The sequence below is a fragment of the Emydura macquarii genome, unplaced genomic scaffold (assembly GCF_026122565.2).
Source record: "Emydura macquarii macquarii isolate MOO-44397 ecotype Brisbane River unplaced genomic scaffold, CSIRO-AGI_Emac_v2 contig_1876, whole genome shotgun sequence".
Classification (NCBI taxonomy): domain Eukaryota; kingdom Metazoa; phylum Chordata; order Testudines; family Chelidae; genus Emydura; species Emydura macquarii.
The window spans coordinates 6,116,378-6,137,495 of NW_027132013.1; the positions used below are offsets into that span (position 1 = coordinate 6,116,378).

At 41.5% G+C, this 21,118-nt stretch overlaps 1 protein-coding gene across 3 annotated transcripts in view; it reads left to right on the top strand.

The window, feature by feature from the left end:
• The first annotated feature begins 2,467 nt into the window (after positions 1-2,467).
• Positions 2,468-21,118, top strand: part of LDLRAD3 (low density lipoprotein receptor class A domain containing 3) — a 153,854-nt gene continuing 135,203 nt past the window's right edge. The window contains exon 1 of one of the 3 annotated variants that reach the window (XM_067558109.1): positions 2,468-2,576. In XM_067558109.1, the coding sequence (XP_067414210.1) occupies positions 2,543-2,576 (34 nt within the window). In that variant the 5' untranslated portion in view covers positions 2,468-2,542. Of the gene's footprint in view, positions 2,577-15,961; positions 15,999-21,118 lie in introns of those variants that run through there. The other 2 variants (XM_067558105.1, XM_067558108.1) reach the window with 2 other exon arrangements.

The window sequence follows — 21,118 nt, forward strand, 5'->3', positions numbered from 1 at the left end:
TGCTCTTGCTCCTATTGAAGCTAAGGATTTCAGTAGAATCAGGATTGGGCCCATACACAGCAACTATACATATATTATGGAAATGAACTACACGACTCCTATTGCTGGGGTTTGGTGACGCTGACTGTGCTTCACAAGGACTGTAAATTCCCCAGACTATCTTTGATTGGTTATAATGATACATTCTGTTATTTTCCGGTGATGCTAGGAAGACAGGTGGGAAAAAAAGGCTCTTTGATAGGTTAGTGTGACCCAGGAACCCTTCAGTGACAACTGGCAAGGGAGTTACAAGCATACCCTGATCTTGGTATGTGCATTCTAGTTCACCCAAGCATGTCGTGTGAGGTCTTAAAAAAAGAAAGCCTGGGTCACACCAGTTATGAATATTATTGTGAAATGTACATACAGATACTAATTAAGGAGTTATGTATGTATACTGAAAATACGTTCTAAAGTTCTGTATCAAGGCAGAGTTGACAAACTGGTTTTCTGTGAGACAAAAGATGTTTGTTTACTTGTCTCTCTGTCAGCATGTAATTAAACACTGTAAGCCAACACGGTGGAAGCCTAAGCCACAGGAAATCAGCCTGACTTTGGGTACAGACAATGAACTTTAAGGGATGTAAGGAGAAGGCAAGGAAGACATCCCTTTATCCTGCACCTAGAAAGTAATCCGGCAGTGGGATCACATCCAGCCTGGTTGAAACACTGTGAAGGACATTTGGGGTGAGACAAACTTCCTTAGCCTGGGAGTTAGCCTGTTAACTTAAATTTAGTCTTTAGAGATCATGTTATGATTTTGTTTTATATATAACCCCTTTGTTTCCATTATCCATACGCACTGTCTCTTGAATCTTTGATAAACTTGTAGTTTTCACTATGAATATATATCAGTATTGTAGTATAGTACTGGGAGAGGAACCTGTATTGAATCACACTGGCTGCTGTATACACTGTTCCCTTGGGGACAGCACACCTGGTATTACTGTGAGTGTTAAGTGGAGAAGGGGCTGGACACTACAGGGAAACCCTTCGAAGGAGCTTGGGGCGTGGTGTACAGCTACTGTTATCCTGCAAGGCAAAGGAAGGGCTGGTTTAACCCAGAGGAGAGTGGTTGGGTGGCTAACATCTTTGAGGTGTCAGGGACCTTACAGCCAGGTAAGTAAGCACAATCAGGTCTCCTTCTCACTGGAGGCAGAGGAGTGACAAGGCTACTCACAGTCCTGGGTACCCTGAGAACCATCACTGTTAGAAACCTAACTGTGGAAAGGAGAAGGAGCCTGGATTTTGCAAGACTATTTGCCTTCAGTTCTGCCCCTCCAGGCCATGCATCCATTCTGTTGTGTTCACACCTTGGGCAACTGGATCTGGCTCTAAATGAATTAACAAGGATCTAATTACTATCAATGGCTAGATATGACTACAATGTGCTACTAGCAGAATCAGTATTGTCAACCCCAAACTCAAAAATAATGAGATATTTGAAAAGAAATAAAATGTTTCTTTTTATTTTCCTTTCAGTTTTTGAGCCTTTACTGTGAACATGAGTCATGTTTTAAGCTTTTCTCTGCAACCAGGAAGGCTAGAAATGTACATTAAAAAAAATTAAAGACCCTCTGAAGTTCTTATCTGATCATATTTCCAGAAGCCGGGGATTTACATAAAACACTCTGATTCATTGACAACATTGAATTGGATACACACTATTCCCACTATTTCAGCTTAGTTTGTAATTGTGTATGAGCCACCTTTCCCTTGGGGTGTGAACAGTGGGTGGCAAAGTGTATTATTTGTTTGCCTGGGATCTTGCCTATGTGCATGCTTGTGATAGGGCAAGTGTGTGAGCACAATGTGAGTGCACCTAAGCACCATATGCTTGGAATGAGTAGCGTGCACAGGGTCTTGCTACCGTTTTTTGTGACTGCTGCTGTTATTAATACATGCATTTCTATAATGCCCATCTCTGTAACCTCTGCTCACAGAGAGAGTGGGGTTGGTGGGTGAGTGACAGGAAAAGAACTGGAGAATAGTTCCTGGATGGGAACTTGAGATAGGCCCTGGACTCTGAGGGAGTTGCACAGGCAGCCCCCTGGGCAGGGCAGGGCAGGAAGATGTACTGGTACCTCCCTCTGCCAGTGAGTGCACCAGACTACGGAGAACGGGTAACCTGCCCCCACACCAGCCTAGAACCGGGCTAGAAAACAGGGGCTGCAATGCTAACTCCCCCCATGCGTGCACCAGGGGTAACTCCCGCCCATGCATGTACCGGGTTGGGTAGCGCATGACACGACGGGCTAGGCTGGGCGATCTCCCCACTGCATCCCCACGTGCCCCAGCCAGCAGGGAGTGGGCGGGCCCGGAGCCAGGGTCCCGGCCGGGGCGGAGGGGCTGCGCGGAGGACCCCGCCCCCGGCCCCGCCCTCCTCCTCCTCCTCCTCCTCCTCCCCGGCTCTGCAGCGTCCGTCTGGGCCGGGCTCGGGCGGAGAGTCGCTCGCGCACGGACGGAGCAGGCAGGACATTTGCGCAGTGGCCGGCGCGGGGCCATGTGGCTGCTGTGGCTGCTGCTGGGCTCGGCGGGTGAGTGAGGGCGCGCGGGGCGGCAGCAAGCGCAGGCTCCTTGCCCGGGCTCGCGAGGGGCGGACTGCGCTCTGGGGTGCGTGGGTGGGTGGGTACCGCCCCCTGACCCTTCCCGTGCGCGCCAGGCTGGGGAGGGAGGGAGTGCGTCTGTAGTGGTGGCTGTCCCCCATGCACCAAGCCGGGGAGCGGGCTGCAATGGCGGCTGCCCCCCATGCGCCTGCCAGGCTGGGCAGTGGAGGGGGGGGGAGGTGCAGTGGTGGATCCCCTCCATGTACTAGGCTAAGGGCCGGGAGAAGAGGAGTTGTTTGCAGTTTCTTCTGCTCCCTGCTGCTCGGTGTGTGGTCCAGCAGCAAGAGGAGAGGAAGGTGTAGGTACACAATGGGGGTGTGTGTGGAATTCCTCCCCTTAGGGGCCTGCTGCAGGTTGCGCTGGGGGCACTGGGAAATCCTCTTGCTGCAGCTCCCTTCTGGGTGTCTGGAGCCGGGGGGGCTAGTTTGCTCCTGTCCCTCAGGAGTTGGTGTCTGAGCTAGATTGGCCCTTGTGCTGTCCCGGTACAGTCTCCCTCCTTTGTCACTTATGGCTGCACCTGTAGTCCTTGGGTGGGTGCAAGGGAGGCATCTGTCTTCTGATTCTGGAGAGTTTGGGTATAGCATGTGGTTAGTGGGGCATCACTGCAGAGCAGCCTAGGCCGTGCTCTGATGCCACAAGGTACCAGCTTGGGCATATTTATAGAGGGCCATGACTGTATGCAGTACCTTGCAGTGTTAACTGAAACCCCTGTCCCACAGAACTTACCATCTGAAAGCTCAAAGGGGTATGGCATGGCTGGCAACACATAATATGGTTTACGGAACGATGAGACCAAGCGAGAGGCTGAAAAGGAATTCGGTTTAGTGCAAGTGTTGCTGAATATAATATGATACTGAAGCTATTTTTTAGGGTGTTACTGTTTTTCCAGGATTAGCAGTGTTGGCAGTAATTGAGCATTATAGCATCATAAAGAGAAAAAGTAGTCCATGGTGGAGATGTGTGTCTTACTCATGTGGCAACAAACACTAAACTGTCAGAGTGAGTCATAAACATTTAGTATGTTTATCCTCACAGCATCCCTCTAGGTGTGAATGCATTGTCCCTATTTTACAGATAGGGAACAGAGACAAATTTAGGAGGAGATAGTCAAATGTGAAAGGGATTTAGACACACAAGTCAGTGGGTCAGGTCCATACTCTTGACTTGTATGTCTAAATGCATAGGTGCTTTTGAATAGCTCCCCCTAAATGAGTTGCCTCGGGTCACAAGGAAGTCTCTGACAGAGCAGGGAATTGAACTTGGATCTCCTGAGTGTCACTGCTTCTCGTGGTAAGGCAAATGACAAATGCCGGAAGGGTGCATTTTGACTTGGCATGTCATGTTTCCCCTTCCAAAAATCTTAAGTAGGAATTTGTCAGCCACTTGCTCAGCGAATAGTGTAATAACTCAGCATGCCTACTATAGGTTAAAGTGTTGGATTAATGTTTTACTAGAAGATCACAGGTTCCAACAGCAAGCCCTACTGGGAAGTAGCCCAGAATGCTGTGCTAGGGAAATAGGTGAAACATGCACAGAGGATGGGTCAAGTGTCTGACTGTATCTGAATGATTTGATATTGGATTAAAAATAAAAGATGGCTCTGTAGCTGTTAAATTCATACGTGGTATGGTAGGCATATGTCTGTCAAAGTCTGTACTCTTATATTTTTTGCAGCTTTGCTGCAGGTGTAAATTATTTCTGCAACATGAGTTTAGCAGGCACTTTTCCAGTGTATTTTGGTAGAAGTGTAAGTGGCGTGGCAACATGAAGCCACATCTGTTGTCGAATTGCTTCTTGATGTTGGAGGGTCTGAAGTGATGACACAAAAAGGGAGAAGCCCAGAAGATCAAGCTTAATTTCTCTAAGAGCATCTGTCGTCAGAGTGAAACTGTTATTTATTACATTTCACAACTTCCATGATAAAACTAGTCGATGTGGTTTGCACTTAAATTAATACCTATCCTGCAGCTAATGCTTGCCACTGTAAAGGGCTCTTCCTCTTTCAGGTGTAGCCTTAAAAATGAGGAATGAAAGAATAAAACTTTATGCTGTTTGAACTCCTGAGGCTTGTAACACCTTGTGGCTCATGAATAGTTTTTGCATAGACTTACTTTTTTTTTTCTTCCATTATTGCTTCAACAGTGGATCTTTTGGAAACCTTCAGGCAAAGCTTGGGTGTGTGCATTTAAATTACGTTGGCTTCATCCTATTATTATGTGCCATTATACTTTGGTAGTGTTGCCAAAATTTGTCTACCATAATTACTCCTAATAATATGCGTGTCTCCATGTGCTAAAAGCAGTCATATTCCTAACATAGCCAGCATGTCAACGTGTGAGGCCATGGAGCGTCTGTGTTGTGGAATAAGGCCTGATTCATCCTAACATACTAGTATCAGTCTCATTTTCTTTAAGTGTTTCTTTTTCTGCTCATTTCTCTTTTTTTCCCTTCTCATCTGCTCTCATGCCTACCTTTTCTTCCCGACCACAGGGGCAAATAAGAGTGATCTTTCTTATGGTTGCTAGTACTTCAGTTTTCTGTCTGTAATCTGCATAAATCTGCCATGGTGGCTGTGCACCAGCTTCCCTTCAGTTATTTAACCAGAACCTCTGGTTTACATTGGAGTAAAATGGTACTTAACATTCAAAGAGCTTTCTAAAAATATTTTCTGGAATTCTTGTAATGTGTTCAGATTTTCTTTTGAAGAGCAAAATATTGGATCTTTGTGTTTTGGGTTTTTTTGTAAATGTTTCTTCCTCTCTGTATATTGACTCCCCTGCAGTTTTCCTACAGGGAGAATATGTTTCTTCCTAGCTCTCTGTCTTTTATTGAATTTTAGTTTTGATAATTGCTTAAAGTAGTTTTTCACTAACTGATATCTTTTGGGGTTCAGGTGGAGAAACTTGGAACTTCTGGTGTTTAACATTGGGCATAGAAAGCCCAATACATTTACAAATGGCTGATGTAAGTTATTGTTCTAGAGAGCATGCAAGAATGGCTGTAAACTTGGATTGTGTCGGTGAAGATTAGCAAAGCAAATCTTAATTTTTAAAGTCATATACTTGGCCCAAATGTTGCTTCTGATCATGTAAGGCCTTATCTACACAGGTTTTGTTTTTTTTTCAGTATAACTTAGGATGTGAATTTAAACTGGTGGAATGCCCTGTGTAGACACTGTTAGGTCTTATCTACATGGGAAAGTTTTACTTGTTATACAGGTATAACTTCCTATGTGGACATTCTTATCCAGGTAGAAAAGTGGCTTTTTCCATTTAGCTTAAATTCCTTAAATTCCAAGTTGGATAAGCTAAATTGAAATGAGCTAGTAAAACTTTTCTGTGTAGATGAAGCCTAAACAAAGAATTATCTGTATGTTAATTTTGTTCCTCTCTATTGCTGTGTTGTGTTCTAGATTCGTTCGAAGAGGCCGAAAACAACCAGATAGATGTAAAAACATTGGTTTTTAATCTATTGTTTCCTGTCCTCCTGAAGAGAGCAAACGATAGGAAATTTCATGAACCACCACTGCCTAGTGTAGGCAAATGTGTATTTCTCTTCTTTTGTCATATTTAACTGTAACCTTGGAAATAACAAGGAAAAAGAGTGTGATGCTGGCTGGATTAGGGGGAACATTTAGGTATTATTTAACATCAGTATGTCAAAATTACAATAATTCATATGAGAGAGGCCGTGTCAGGTACTGTTAAAAAGGTTATAATTTGCTAAATATGATATTGTATGTGTGTGTGTCATGTAGGTTATAAATATGTAAGGCATGTCCATATTTTAACTTGTGCTGTGTTTCTGGGCGATACCCAGGATACAGGATGGCTGCAGCACTAGCTGGTTTAATGGCCCATTAAGGAAACTCACAGGTACACTGGGCCCAGGGGGAGAAGCCAGGGCTACACCTGATGAGTCACCAGGACATGTAAGAGCGTGCCCTATGGAATGGACACTCTGACTCGGAGGCTTTCCCATGCCTTGTGCTCAGGGCTTGGTTGTATTTGGAACAAGCCACATGGCAATCCACTATAAAAGGCAGCTATACCACATCCTAGTGTCTTCAGTTCAGTCTTCATTGAGTCCTGCTTCCTTATCTCTGGATCAACTCATCTACAACTGAAGCTGTGAAACGAAGGACTGAGGCCCATCCAGGTACTGGATGTGCACCAGACTCAGAGGGACTATACAAGCCTGCAAACTCCACAATTCTGATGAAAACCTGATATATATGGACTAGCAAATCATTTGTATGTATCTGATTCCTTTAATCATTTAATGTTTCTCTTATAGTTTTTTTTTTTCTTTCCTTTTATAATAAACCCTTTGTTTTAGTTACTAAAGGATTGGCTGGCAGCGTGGTATTTTGGGTAAGATCCAAACTCGTATTGATCTGGTACTGTGGCTGACCCTTTGGGGTCAGGAGAACTTTTTGGTAAAGAGCATAGAGTTTTAATAACTTCTCTCTTTACTTGATCTAGTGGCTGATTGGGAGCCAGAGACTGAAATGTAGTGAAGCCGGCTGTGTAGTTTTGTTTTAGCTTCTTGATAACCAGTGTGGGAAATCAGAAGCACTGTTTGTGGCTTGTTGGGAAGTCTAACTTTAGTGTTACTCACTACTGCTGAGAGAATCTGTTCTTTTTGCAGCCTACTCTGATCTTGGCATTTTCAGGTGGTCTATCCTAGGCATGGCTGGTTCATAGAGAATTCTTGTTTACCATGATAAAAAGCCCTGTCTTACTGTGAATGTGGTGCAGGTCTTGGAAATGTGAAAAACACAATACAGCTGGAAGGTTCACAACTGAGATTCCTATGTGTGTTCTCTTAAATTGGAACTTGGCATTTAACGACTTCCCTGTTGAACAAACCTTTCATATGATATGCATGTTTACTAAAAATGTAGTCAAGTGACCGTGTGCTGAGCAGGCCCTGTCTTTTCTTTTTTCCCTTTTATCACAGCTAATGCTGCTGGAATCAAACTCAAAACACGCGCACACAAATTTTAGGGAACATGCGTGCACAATTTTTTAGCATCACAGATATTTGTACACTTGGAAATGCTGTAAAAAAACAGGCAGAGACTTGCTTAGTGAGTAAAACGTAACATTAATGCATATTAAACTTAATAGTGAAGATTAACTTAAAACCCTTGTGCACAATTACACAAATGTAAAATATTTGCTTAGGTTGGTTTTCATGTGTACTGACTTTCAAGGCACTACATAGAGATGGTGTTTGTTTTTTGTTTTTTGTTTTAATGGGAATGTTGTGGCTGAAAATCCCATGTAATATATGGGAAGCTAACCCTTTCATCTTTATTATATTGCCACACTGCATAGAGTGGGATTTCTTCCCCTTCCCCACCAAACATCTAGAATTATCTGTTTGTCTTTAGTAGTTACATTAAAAGATATACACAAGTCATAAGTATTATAGAAAGTGGCTTTCAAATAATAACTTGAGGAGGAGTGGGTGTACTTTTAGAAACTTTATCCCTGGTAGTCTCTGAAGTGATGTGTTCTCTCTACTCTGCAAAACGTTGGAATGGGCTTTAAATTATATTTGCACTTCTTAGTGCAATCCTATTAAAAGCTCTGGGTCTGATTTTTCATGCTTCTGACCCTTTTCCGTGTTTCTGTGCTTTGAGCTTGTGAAACAAAGGAGCATGCCTGAAAGTCAAAAAGGTTCTGACAGTAACTGTGTTCAAGTCAAGAAGCCACTGCTCAAGCATGCTGGTGGGAAAGAAGGAATAAGTGCTGCAACAGAGCTCAAAATATTTGCCAGAGAAATACATCTGCAAGCCAAAGGCTGATTGAAGGATGGGAAGTAGTCAAAAGGCAACACGCAGGCTACTGAGAAGCCCCATTTCAACTACTAGGGAGGGTATTAGAGAGACAAGACAGATGAGACCATTCTTCATTGGACCAACTTCTGTTAGTGAGAGAGACAAGCTGTTGGAGGGTACTGGAATTTCCATCAGGATGCTGTCCCTAAACATTGCTTGAAGGCAATTCCTTTCATATTAAAGGCCTAGCTATTGGGAATCTGAAGTTTGAAGACCGAGCCTAAGTTCTGTCTATCTAGATTATTTCCCTACTTCTTGGGCTGCTAGACTGGAAAATGAACTTATCTTCTCCTCCACCCTCCTGTCTCCAACAAGAGCCTACTAGCAGTTATAAAGGATGTGTTTCCCAACTGAGGGTGGGGTGCCTGTGAATAGTTTCAATCCCCAACTCCACTCCTGGTAATAATAGACTTTCCAAGCAGCAGCAGATTGAAATTGATGCTATTTTTGTCAATTTCACAGAAGCTTCAGGGGTTCTGAATGGCAGCAGTGAAAAGTCATGGCAGTTCCTACTGCTTGGAAAAGCTGTGAGTAGCAACAGAGGCATTGGAACTTTGTGTCGTTGGAATCAAGATGATTGTGCTACAGTGGCTTGCTTCCAACTGCAAAGGACTGTGAGGCTGGAGTTTGCAGCAAGGAACCTTTGTAGGAAGAGAAGGTATAATGTGACGGGTTCACTGTTGCTTATGAAAGATAGGGAATAAGTTATATCTTCACTGTAATACCAGAACAAGGGAGCGCAAGATGAAATTGCCAGCAGATAACATTGATTATATGCTGCATGAAACCCCACCCCCCACAATTTGCTGTCTGGGTACAGTGGAAGATTATTAAATCAAATATGGTGGGCTTAAATTAAAAAAAAAAGAAAAAAGAGAGGAAAAAAAAGGGGATAATTTTATGAGAATACTGTAATATATGTACCTGTGTTTACTGGGGCAAAGGTAATCCATAGTCATGTTTCTGGACATAAATTGAGCACCAGAAAAACCAGGGAGGAAATTCCTCCCTTCATAGCTAGCACTGCAGAATTTGCTAGCTATATTGATCGGGAAGGGGCAATCTCTCTTCTGAAGCATCAGTTATTTGCCACTCTGAGGTAGTAGGATATTGGAATGGATAGACTGATCTGGTGTGGCATATCCTACATTTCTTACATTTTCAAAACAGTGCAGTTGAGATGCCGAGCAACTCAGGAGCCACCTAGGGCTGCTGTCCAGGAGGACCTGATGCAAAATTAACCTAGTTTGTCACCTATACACAGATTTTTGTTTATTTTTTTTACCCCAGAAATGCCACTGAGAGAGCATCTCGCTCTAACAAGTTCCTTCTGTGGTTACATAGTCTGTTTATGCAGGAACAGAGTACCTCGGTATGCTTGGGAAATTCTGTTGGTGGACTGCAATCTGTAATAATTACAGCAGTGGTCTGAATTTCAGTGCGTTCTCCATGGCAGGCCAAATGATTGATTGATCTGTTCTGTGAGCTGGTGGGTGACTCTCTAGATTGTCGTTATTCAGTTGTCCTGCCTGGTACAGATTGAAGCTGACGTCCTGTCTAGAGGAAGCAAGCAGCTTGTTACATGTGTTTAAAGTGGCATTTTCTGAAGTTTGACTTGAAAGCAATTTCAGCATCAGTTGTTTGAAGGTGGTGGAGAAGAAATAGGTTTGGCTTCTAGGTTTAAAAACATCTTGAGTTACCCAAGCAAACATAAATCTCATTTTTTGACACAATTGCTGTGATAGAATATGCCAAGATAACAATCAAATATGTCAAGTGAAGTTAGTTTTAAATGATGGGTTTCTTTTTAAATATATATCTGTCATGAAGCACTGTACCACAAACTGTCCCCACACCCTTGAACTTAAATAGACCATGGCTGAAGGGAATTTTGTAGATTGTCATCTCTACACAGCAATTAAACACCCTTGGCTAGCCCAGGTCAGCTAACTTGGGCTATGGGGCTGTAAAATTACTGTGTAGACGTTCGGACTTGGGCTTGAGTTCAGGCCCAATTTTACAGCTCCTCAGCCTGCAAGCTCGTCAGCTGATCCAGGCCAGCTGCGGCCACACTGCGGGGTCTTTGTTCTGGTGTAGTACAAAGGTAGGCTTGCTGACTGCTGGAAAAGTTTTATATAGCACTTTTCTATGCACTAATAATATGAGATGTGAATTTAAACAGAAATTGTTAAACCAGTTGAAAAAGTTGTATGGATGCTCTTTTTTTCAGTATAAGAGGTGCTTATTTTGGTTTAGCTTAAGTCTATTAGAAGCAGGTTTAACCACATTGAAACTTTTGTTTCAGTATGAAAACCACATATCTTCAGGTTTTATTGCAGATTTGAATTAGACGGGTGCATTTTTCTCATGTAGACAAGCCCATACTCTTTTCCAGGGGTTCTCAAACTCTTTTCCTGGGACCCCCTTTGAAAATATTTCAGGTTGTGATGACCCCCCCCCCCACCACCACCACCAAAAAAGAGTGACGACCCTCCATGCCATCCTACCCTTACTTCTGCGCTGCCGCTGCTGCTGTGCATGGCGCTGCCTTCAGAGCACCCGGCTAGCAGCCGCTGCTCTCCAGCCATTCGACTCTGAAGGGTTCTGGCTGTCAGCCATGCACTGGGCTGGCAGCCACAGCACGTGTGGGGGCAGACAGCTTGCGACCCACCCCCACCCCCCCCAACATGATAACCTCATGAACCCTTGAGGAGTCCCTACCTTCAGTTTGAGAACCACTGCTCTTTTCTGAGCTAACCGTGATTTCCTGTGAAGTACGGTGCAATGCTGTTGTATTGAAGTGTGGCATAGCAAAGCTATTTGCTAAAAAGCTGATCCATGGAAAGCTGGCAGACCACATGGTGCTGGCTCTGTTTGATCCCAGGTACTTATACAAGTATCTAGGCTCTTCACTGCAAAGCAGAGCCTGGAGGCCCATAAAAATAGCTGGAAACAAGGAGGAGCTAGTTTGATGCCTCTTCTAAGAGCCTAACCTATACAAGAGCAAGAGGGGAAGAAACAGGCTCTGTTCTTGGGGATTGCTAGTCACCAGCGGGAGAGAAGTGTCCGGTGGAGCAGAAAATGAGCCAAGTGAGTACTATGGTTAGGGAAAGCAGAGGGAATGGCAGGAAAGCATGTACAGGGAGAGTGAATGACCAGACACAGGCAGGCATGTGCAGGGGGAATGAAGAGCAAAAGAGCAGAGTCACTGTCTTCCCTAAAAGGACCAAACAATGATCACGTTAAGGACAATTAAAAATATTAGATACTGTTACATTTCTAGGTAAGCAGTTGTTTTAGCTACCGCAGGGATGCAATATGCTTGTGATTGCGACAGGAGGTGGTCTGCAAAATTATGAATGGAAGGTCATGTAGCCATGAGACTTTAAGATGTCGTCTATAGTGTAAAAACGAACCCATGACCTAGTGTATCGAGCCCTTTAGAACTGGGAGTTAGTGAGTCAGTACCCGAACTGGAGAAGTCCTGAGTGGTCTCTGTGCAAGTTGCAGAATTACCAACTGGCTCAGTTTACCCAGATTTAAAATGGACACAATACTTCCTCTCATCACATAGGCAGGCTGTAAATATTAATTTATTAAAGCTTGTGAAGTGTTTGTAATCTTGGATTAAACATGCTATTGTGGTATAATGTATTGTCTTTCTGCAGGGTTTAATGTTTCTCAGTTTTTACTAGCATTTTTTCACCTAGGAGCTTGCTTTGTTAGGCTTCCTTTTGAGCCTCTAGTCCTTTAAAGCTACTTCATAGGCAAACTGCCCTCTGAGAGGATCTGTCTTGAAATATGAGTTGTCTGTCTTCACAGTCAATGTTTCTGGAAATCCAACTGATGTTTGTTTTATAAAACTAGATTATTTTAATATAGACAAAACTGCACCAGTTGGGAACAGGTCAAACTTGATGGCCTTTGTCGGGATGTTGCGGAATAGCTCAGCCCAGAGAGGGAAAAGTTAATTCACACAAAATGCTGGAGTATTTTGTTTCAGTCTCTGTTGCAGGTGGTATGGTTCTGCAGTAATTGGCGGTGTGTACACGGTAGTGCCATTTTAAGATTAAAGCATGTGAACCCTGGCCACTAAGGTTCATTTCCTCTTCCAGTTATAGTCTCTGTATAGAGTTTGATTGGTCTTTCCTTGATGCCTCCTCCTGCTTAGTAGAATTCCCCTAATTTAGAGGAGATGGAAGGACAATGAGCTTCATCAATACTCGTTGTGAAACTGTGCATATTTCATGCAGAATCTTCATCAGTGGAAGATCGAGAGAAGCAGCACGGTTCAGTGAATAGGGCACTGGGCTGGGGCTGAGTGATCTGGGTTCTTGTCCTGGCTGCATAACTGATCTGCTTTGTGACCTTGGGCACATTCCTTCCTCTCTTTTTTTCATGCTAACCGGTGTCTGTCTTACCTGTTGCATTAGAAAGTCTCTGGGTCAGGGATTTTTTTTCTTTTTAAACTTTGTGTTTATACAGCTCCTAGCACAATGGAGCCTTGATCTCAGCTGCGGCCCAGACATGCTGTTGCGGTACAAATAATACTATTCCTGTGCACATGAAGCCGCTCCTCAAGTCTGTCATTCCTCTAGAAAGACTGTCCCCACTGGTAAAAGTGGTTCATAACATTTATTTCGTGCGTTGGCCACTGTAAATTCATCTTTGGCCATCTGAATTTTTATTGTTGTTAGGATATTAAGATCAAGACTCCACTGTATGAACACAGAAAAAATGGTTCCTGCTCTAAAGATCTTGCAGTATAAAAAAGGACAGCTGAGCAGAAATTGACATAAGAGCAGTAGACAACAAATAAATTGTCAAATCTATAGAACTTTTAGTTAAAAATTTCTTCCTACTATCCGGGTGCCTGCACTTCTGCTCATCCAGAGTGCTGTAATCTACTGTTCTTTGGTTGTCGTGTGTGCCACTCTGGTGGCTGCTTCTCCGAGGATATGGGTATTATCAACTAGCAGCTAGAGGAGTTATTCTTTGATCTCAGGTGGTATAGGCTTATGCTTCTAGTACTGGAGGTTACAGATCAGATGCTGGATGATGACCCATTATGATGGTTATTACACTTCCACCCTCTCCATCCATTCAACTGCACTCTAAATCAGATCCTTCAAAGCTCTTGTTGTTGGTCAGTTTGCTACTGTGAACCTTCACTTTGCACACCTCTGCTTTCATGCTTGGCTTAAAAACCCCTACAGGATCACATGCTTCATTGCTTCTGTAAGCTGAGCTCATTGTACATACCAGGCACTCCTTGCATCTGTCCATTCTCCTCCCCCCTCCCCCCCCCCCAAAAAAAAAAAAAAAAAAAAAAGCTTGCAGTGTTCCACATTCCAATCCCCCTCTGTTTCAGGGACTCCCTACAACCCGCCCACCAGTGCTCTCAAACCTTGCAGATGTCTGTCCTGTCATTCCCCCATGCCATCCATTTCCCCATTGTCTATCATGCCTCAGGCTCTGTGTAGCCCTAGTTTCCCTTCTGACACGTGTTGGGGCTCTGTGTCCCTCATGACACCTATAGCAGGATCTCCCATACCCTTTCTCCCCATGCTAGGTGCTCTGTTACTCTCCTTTTTCTCCTCCCTTCCCCTCCTCAATTGCAGGGGCTCTGCACACACCCCTTTCCTCAATTTGTGTAGAATCTGTGTTCACTTGGCCAATAAAATTCAAGTGCAGATGCATGTGGAAGGAAATCTATCAGAGTATTTTATGCTGTTGAATTTCTTTCTCTTCTCTTGTTCCCCCTTGGGTCTCAGTACTTGCTGTTCTGATTTATAAGCTCACTCCATAGGTCATGTTTTGGGTTCCATGGACCTTGATAATATCTCTTTAGTAATAATCAACAGGGAGGGCATTGTCTAGTTAGAACAAAGGGGTTTGGACGTCAAGGCCCCTGGATTCTCTTCCAGGATGAATTGATTTAAATTGCTTTGGTTTAGTTTTAATCATGATTTAAATCAGCAAGTAGGAAACCTTGACTTAAATCATCATTTTTAATCGTTTTTTGTATTTGTACTACTTAGGTTTTTTTCTAAAGAAAGGTTGTTTCTCATTAGTTGATAACTATTAAAAGTTGATTTGCAGCTAATAGCCGTTACACTAAATTTGGTGCTTTTTGCAAATCAACATGATATACTATATATATATATACACATTGATTTAAGCAATTATATAGCTTACTCATAGACTTTAAGGCTAGAAGGGACCATCATGATCATCTAATCTGACCTCCTACACATTGCAGGCCACAGAACCTTGCCCACCCATTTCTTTAATAGACCCATAACTTCTGGTGGAGTTACTGAAGTCCTCAAATCATGGTTTAAAAAGTTCACATTGCAGAGAATCCACCACTTACAGTAGTAGTTTAAACCTGCAGGTGACCTGTATCCCATGCTGCAGAGGAATGTGAAAACCCTCCTTCATTCTCCCCTCTCTCTCCCGTGGGGGGTGGGTGGGGGGGGGGATTTTTTCCCAACAAATATGGTGATCAGTTAGACCCTGAGCATATGGGCAAGACCTGGTAGCCAGACACTTGGGAAAGAATTCTCTGTAATAATTCAGAGCCCTCCACAACTAGTGTCCAATCGCCAGCCATTGGAAATACTAACTTAATTAAGATTTATTCACATTCTTAATTTGTACATTTTTATTGTGTTAGAAAATGATGGATGATGCATTCTTTACTAGACAATATTTTATTTTGTGTCAGGCTCTGCTTGGATGGAAATTCAAATTAAATGTAATGTACAAAAACAGCATTTTAATATTTGTATAAAATAAAATCAAGTGTTGGATACATACTTTTTTTTTTTTTTTGACAGAATGTGTTTTAAATTAAAAACTAAGGAGATACGATCTGTAGCTAGTGAATTGAACTTGATTGTTTCTGGTCGCCAAGTCCTACATGATTTTGAAACTAGTAGATCTCAACTTCTCACATCCATTTTTTTTATTCATATATTGGTAGAGAGGGAAAAGCTTTCCTACTTTTTCAAATCCCAATTGGTTTCTTAACTTTGGATGACTTGTCACTGAACCGAACTTGTTGAATTAACCGAAAAGAAAATATTCTCTCTGCATCTGCTGAATAGTCTACTGCTGTCAAAAGCTGATTTAGCTCTTCCACAAACTATTGCCTGGTGCTTAGCCAGTAATTTTCACCAGTTCAATGGTTTGACTTTCTTTAAAACTTGGCACCACAGGTGTCCTGCTTCAAATTATTTTGGTATTTAATTTAAATGGCTTTAATAGATCATAATAAATTTAGGCCTTAACATAGGTTAATTTCAAATTTAATTTTAATGGGTGTATTAAAAAAAAAAAAAAAAAAAAAAAAAAAGTAAACCTGTAGTTAATTTAAACAAACATCTGATTTATTTTTATAATCAATTTTTATCCCTGTTCTCTTTTCAGCTCTTCTACTGACTCACTGTGCATCCCTGAAGAAGTTACTTAATCTCTTCAGTGTCCATCTATGAAATGGGGTAAATTGGTGTGAGTGAGTGAGTGAGAGAGAGCAGGCAAAATTTTGTTAGCTATGCAGAATAGATCAAATATACTAGACACCACAAACCACATTGCCTCAAATAAAAGATACGTTACTAGACTCAGCATTTTTAGCCTCCGCAGGAAACTTATTGCAGTAAGATGAATAAACATCAGAGGCATTGTACTCCTGTAGTTTATAACAAGTAGAAAAACTATCAACTCTCATATCAAGAGCACAAATTGGTCAGGTAACCCAGGTCAGAATTATGCAATATTGGGGATTGGGTGGAACCACACAGTGTTACAACTAACGTGCTGTCTAATTGAAACCTAAAGTCAGTGCCTTTAAGTGGTGTCTAATATGTCGTACCTGATTTGGAATGGCTTATCTAGCAGCAGAATTCTGGGTCATCTGGAATTTATTTATATGCTTACTTATTATCCCTCTAGATAAAAGAAATTGCAATGATCTGTGTAGTGGCACAAAACAAATTTGTCTTATCAAGGTCTTGGCATTAGGAAAATGAGACTCTTTTTTTTGTGGTTTGAAAACACAGTGCATGGAGAAACTAAATAGATACTGAGATCAAGACCCACACAGGGCTGACAAAATGCATATTGTTCTTGATAGAAATCCTGGAGTCCAGCAGCACCTATTATTTAATCAATTAATTTTAAAAGAATAAGTCATTAAAGTAATTGGACACAGTTAAAAAATCGGTCACAAAAGCTGCTACAGAAAATCTTTTGATTGTCCTCCACTCAAACTCAGTTTAAAAAAAAAAAAAAATCACCAAAACAAAACACTACACTGCATACACAATTCTACCCTTGGGAAGAGGACGAGGGAGAGAATAAACCATATGTTAAAGATGTTAGTCCCGTCCAGTGCTTAATTTTTTACTTCTGATCTTGGTCGTTCATAGCCCCAGCACCACTGGGCTTGCTGCATCAGTTATGAAAGGAAAAAAAATTACTTGAGCCCTGGCACCTGTTTCATTGCCCATTGCTTTTTCATTCATTAAGTACTGCTCCCATTGCTTAGTGTACTACTGGAAGGTGTTCACATATTAGTGTGATGAAGGCACTTACAAGAACATATATAGAACAGAATATGGTAGTTTTGCTTGATATTGCAAAATATTGTAGGGTTTAAATGGTTGTGGATCAGTCACTTCACTATATAACTGACATTTTGCCCATTCTTGTCTCGTCCTTTCATAATTAAAGGCTATTATTGAAGTGGCAAAGGGTTGAAGTAGTCTGTTTTTAAAACATTTTTCTATAGCTGTTGTCTTTGTTTTAAATGGAGAGATCTTCCTTTGTTTAAACTGAGTGTAATTGAATCTGTCTAGTGGACTGTTGATGTGGGACTAGCATGAAAATAAATCCTTGTGTATTTCGGTCACCAAGCTCTAAAATGCAAACTATAAACTGTTTACCATAGAGAGGTGAAACCTTTTGTTTTCTGTCTGAGTCTAGAGCCATGAACAGAGAATATAAAGTTCAGGAACCAAACCCACTCCTCCTCCTCCCCTTCTTTCCCCCCCCCAAAAAAAAGGGGGGGGGGAAGGAATTGAAATCCACACCGCTAACAGCTTGGCAGGTCTTCAAGATTGGATTGAACTTCATTTTCAAGGCCGCCCCAATGAACTGTCAAAGGAAACCGTGTTAAAGGGCTGGGAGGATGACCAAAAGACCACAGCACTGCCATATCGCTAGTGCAATCCTGAATGCTCTTTGTAGACACTGCTTTAAACATTGCATCAGAAATCTCCCATGGAGCAGGTTAGGGTTTCTGGATTGCTTCAGCAAGTTTGAGGCACTGATGCAACAGGACTTTTTTCCGCCAAAGCCCTAAAGAGGGTTGGCATGACCGTGCTTTCATTTTCTACCCTCTCATTGACAGCCTTCACTTTCTAACATAGTCCAGAGTAATTAAAAATAAACAACTTAAGATGTATCTTTTTCATATCCAGGTTGTTCCTCCTCCCTGGTGGGCACATGTTGATCATTTCTTGCTTTCGTCCTACTCTTCCATAAAATCTTGTTGGCGGCGTGGGGGCGGGAACTTTCGCAGTATACTTTCCCCTTTCAGAGATTGTATTTCTACTGAGTGGAGGCTTGTCCAAAATCTTGAAGCGTCCACTGATTTTGGGTGTCCAACTTGAAGGACTGATCTTCCAGAGTTCCTGAACACCTGACACTCCTGTTGAAGTAACTGTATCTGGGAGTGCTCAAACCCTAGGTATCTTAAATGGGACACCCAAAATTAGCGGACACTTTTGAAAAACATTGGCCATGCACTGATGTATGGACAATCAGTCACACTGGTTTTTATTTGACTAGGAGGCCTTTTAATACAAGACTGTGTACAGCAGAATTATTGTAGCTGGCAGGTCTACTAATCCTTTCTTTTCTTTTTTTTTTTTTTTTTTAAACCGGTTTTTAAACTCATGTTCATGTGATCTGAGTTAAAGATTGCTTATTAACAACTCCTGCACAAATTAGAATACAATGTCTAACCAGAATGGATCTCCTTAAAATTTCTAATGGGACCTTTGAACATCTGCCAAGGGAGTTTTTCGGCTTTCCGATGAATTCTTTAATGGAAGCTCTGGCCCGTTATTTGGTTCACAGCTGTCAGGTTAGCTTCAGGCCACTTACTTTCCAATTTCCAAGCATTATCTATAGAGCTATGTCTGCCTCATTGGACCTTATTACTTAATGAGCTGAGTCAAACTAAATCTAAAAACTTAAGAAGCGTTTTGATCACTCAGACAGGGCATTCAAGTCCTAACTGAGGTTGAATGGAGAGTAGCTTGCCTGTATGATTTATTAATTGTTTTCTTGGCTGCAGCTCCTCAGTGTGTTCTCATGGGAAACTATGTATTCAGTCAACACTGTGAGTTTTATAAAGCATAGTCTAACTTCGTTTTTATCTCTAGTGCCTTTGGTGAATGTATTGCTTTCTTGCTCTCCAAAAATCACAGTGTTAAGCAGCACACATCTTGTGTAAACACATTAAAAAGCAATCAGTGTAACTTACTCAGTGCTATAGTGCTCAAATCCTAGTGGTTGTCTTATTTTAAAGAGATTTGCTGCTGAAATATTTATTGATGATGTGGTTAATTGATTTTGGCTCATTTAAAAGTTTTAACAACAAAAATGTATGATCATGAATGCAAGTTTTTGATTTAGTTGTAAGTAATTTTACTTTCATTTGACTACTTGTTTGCAATTTTAGTTTTGAAATGAGGTTCTTTGTTATGTTAAGTTTCACATATTTTAAAATACTGAAGCTTATTGTCATTGACATATGAAGGTAAAGAGAGCATAGGATTGAGAGTCAGACCTTCTGATGCTCCGTTACTGACTCTATGTGTATCTTTAGGCAACTCATTGAACCTCTGCTTCAGTTTTGCCATCTGTAAAATGGGGATAATGGAAATGTACTTACCTCACAGGAATGATAATATTCCCAAAACATCTTGAGGATGGAAGCAAAAATTCCACATAGGCGGAGCCTTCTGAATCATCCAAAATTGAAAGTGTTAAACAAATATAGGCCAAGTTTGTTTGTTTATTCTTTGTTTTGTATTTTGTAACATGACTGGTAACACTATTAGGTGCCTAACTTCCAGGAGCTTGATTTTCAGAAAATCGTAAACCCCATCCCCTGCTCTTGTCCCTTTAAGGTGTTACGAGTTGGGCACCAGAAAATGAAGCATCCAAAATCCCTAGTCACTTAAAAACAAAAAACAAACAAAAACAAAACAAAACAAAAAAACCAACTCAAAATATCAAAACAATACAAAAACAACAAAAATTCTTGGCCAAGAAATATAATGAAGAAAAAAACTGAGTTAATACGAATTTTGTAAATATCCTCCTGTATTTACTTTGTTTGAAATGGGCTCTTTGTTTGTCATGTTTCAGAGATCCTGTTTCACTGAACTGCTGTAGTAAACCTATTTGGTTAGGGAATCTACTGAGAGAGAACCAAGCCATTAACATTTAACATTGATTACAGGTAGTTTTTCCAAGAATAGAATGGAAAATGTTACTACATATTTTATCCATGAAAAATCCATGCAGAAATTATTTGTATACAATAGAGCTGTTAAAAGTGAAAAAGGTCAATTTTTTCCCATTTATCAGAATTTTATTTTTTTGGGTGGTGTGGGTGAGTTCTAATGTACTGTATATACAGATGAAAAATAAGAACGGACATCAACATAGGGTGACCAGATAGCAAGTGTGAAAAATTGGGGTGGGGTGGGTAGTAATAGATGCCTATATAAGACAAAGCCCTGACTGTCGGGACTGTTCCTGTAAAATTGGGACATCTGGTCACCCAACATCAACACCTAGATTAGTGGTTCAAATCCAGCCCAGGTCACTCTGACTAAAAACCTTTACGATCTGTTGGCTGTTAAGTTGCCTATATAAAATGACTTGAATGGGGCAGTTTCGGTGAATCACTTGGCTACCTCAAGAGTCACAGTCACAATTAGCATTAGTGGGCAGTCTGAGTAGAGGCTAAAGGCTGAATGGGTTTGGAAAGCCAAGTTGCTCATTTTGCTTAGATGTACGGTGATACCTACCTATGTTGTAAGTTACATCCTTTATTTGGGAACATAACATCCAACTGCCTGTGTGCAAGATGAAGCTATTTCAGAACTCTCTGCTCACCCTAAACATACTTTCAGGCAATAAGCAAGCAATAGATCATATGCTGTGATACCATGTTTTATTTTTTACTATGTATTAAATCATGTGGTATGGTGCCTCTTTAAATAAATAGTATTTTATGTACTTGGAGTACAGATGGTCACCATGCATGTATATCTAGGTAGTTTTGTAGTATCTAAGCATTTCACAGACATGAATGAGTTTACGCTTGCAGCATCGCTGTGAGATCAGGAAGTATTATCCATATTTTACAAATGGGGGAATGCTGAGGCCCAATGAAGTGAAGTGATTTGCTCAAGTCCACATAGTCTGTGCCAGAGCTGAGACCAGAGTCTAGATCTCTTGAATCTAAGTCCACAAGACCACCATCCTTACTTGAAAGAGATTCCATCATCAAGATTAGTATGTGATGGAGATGCCT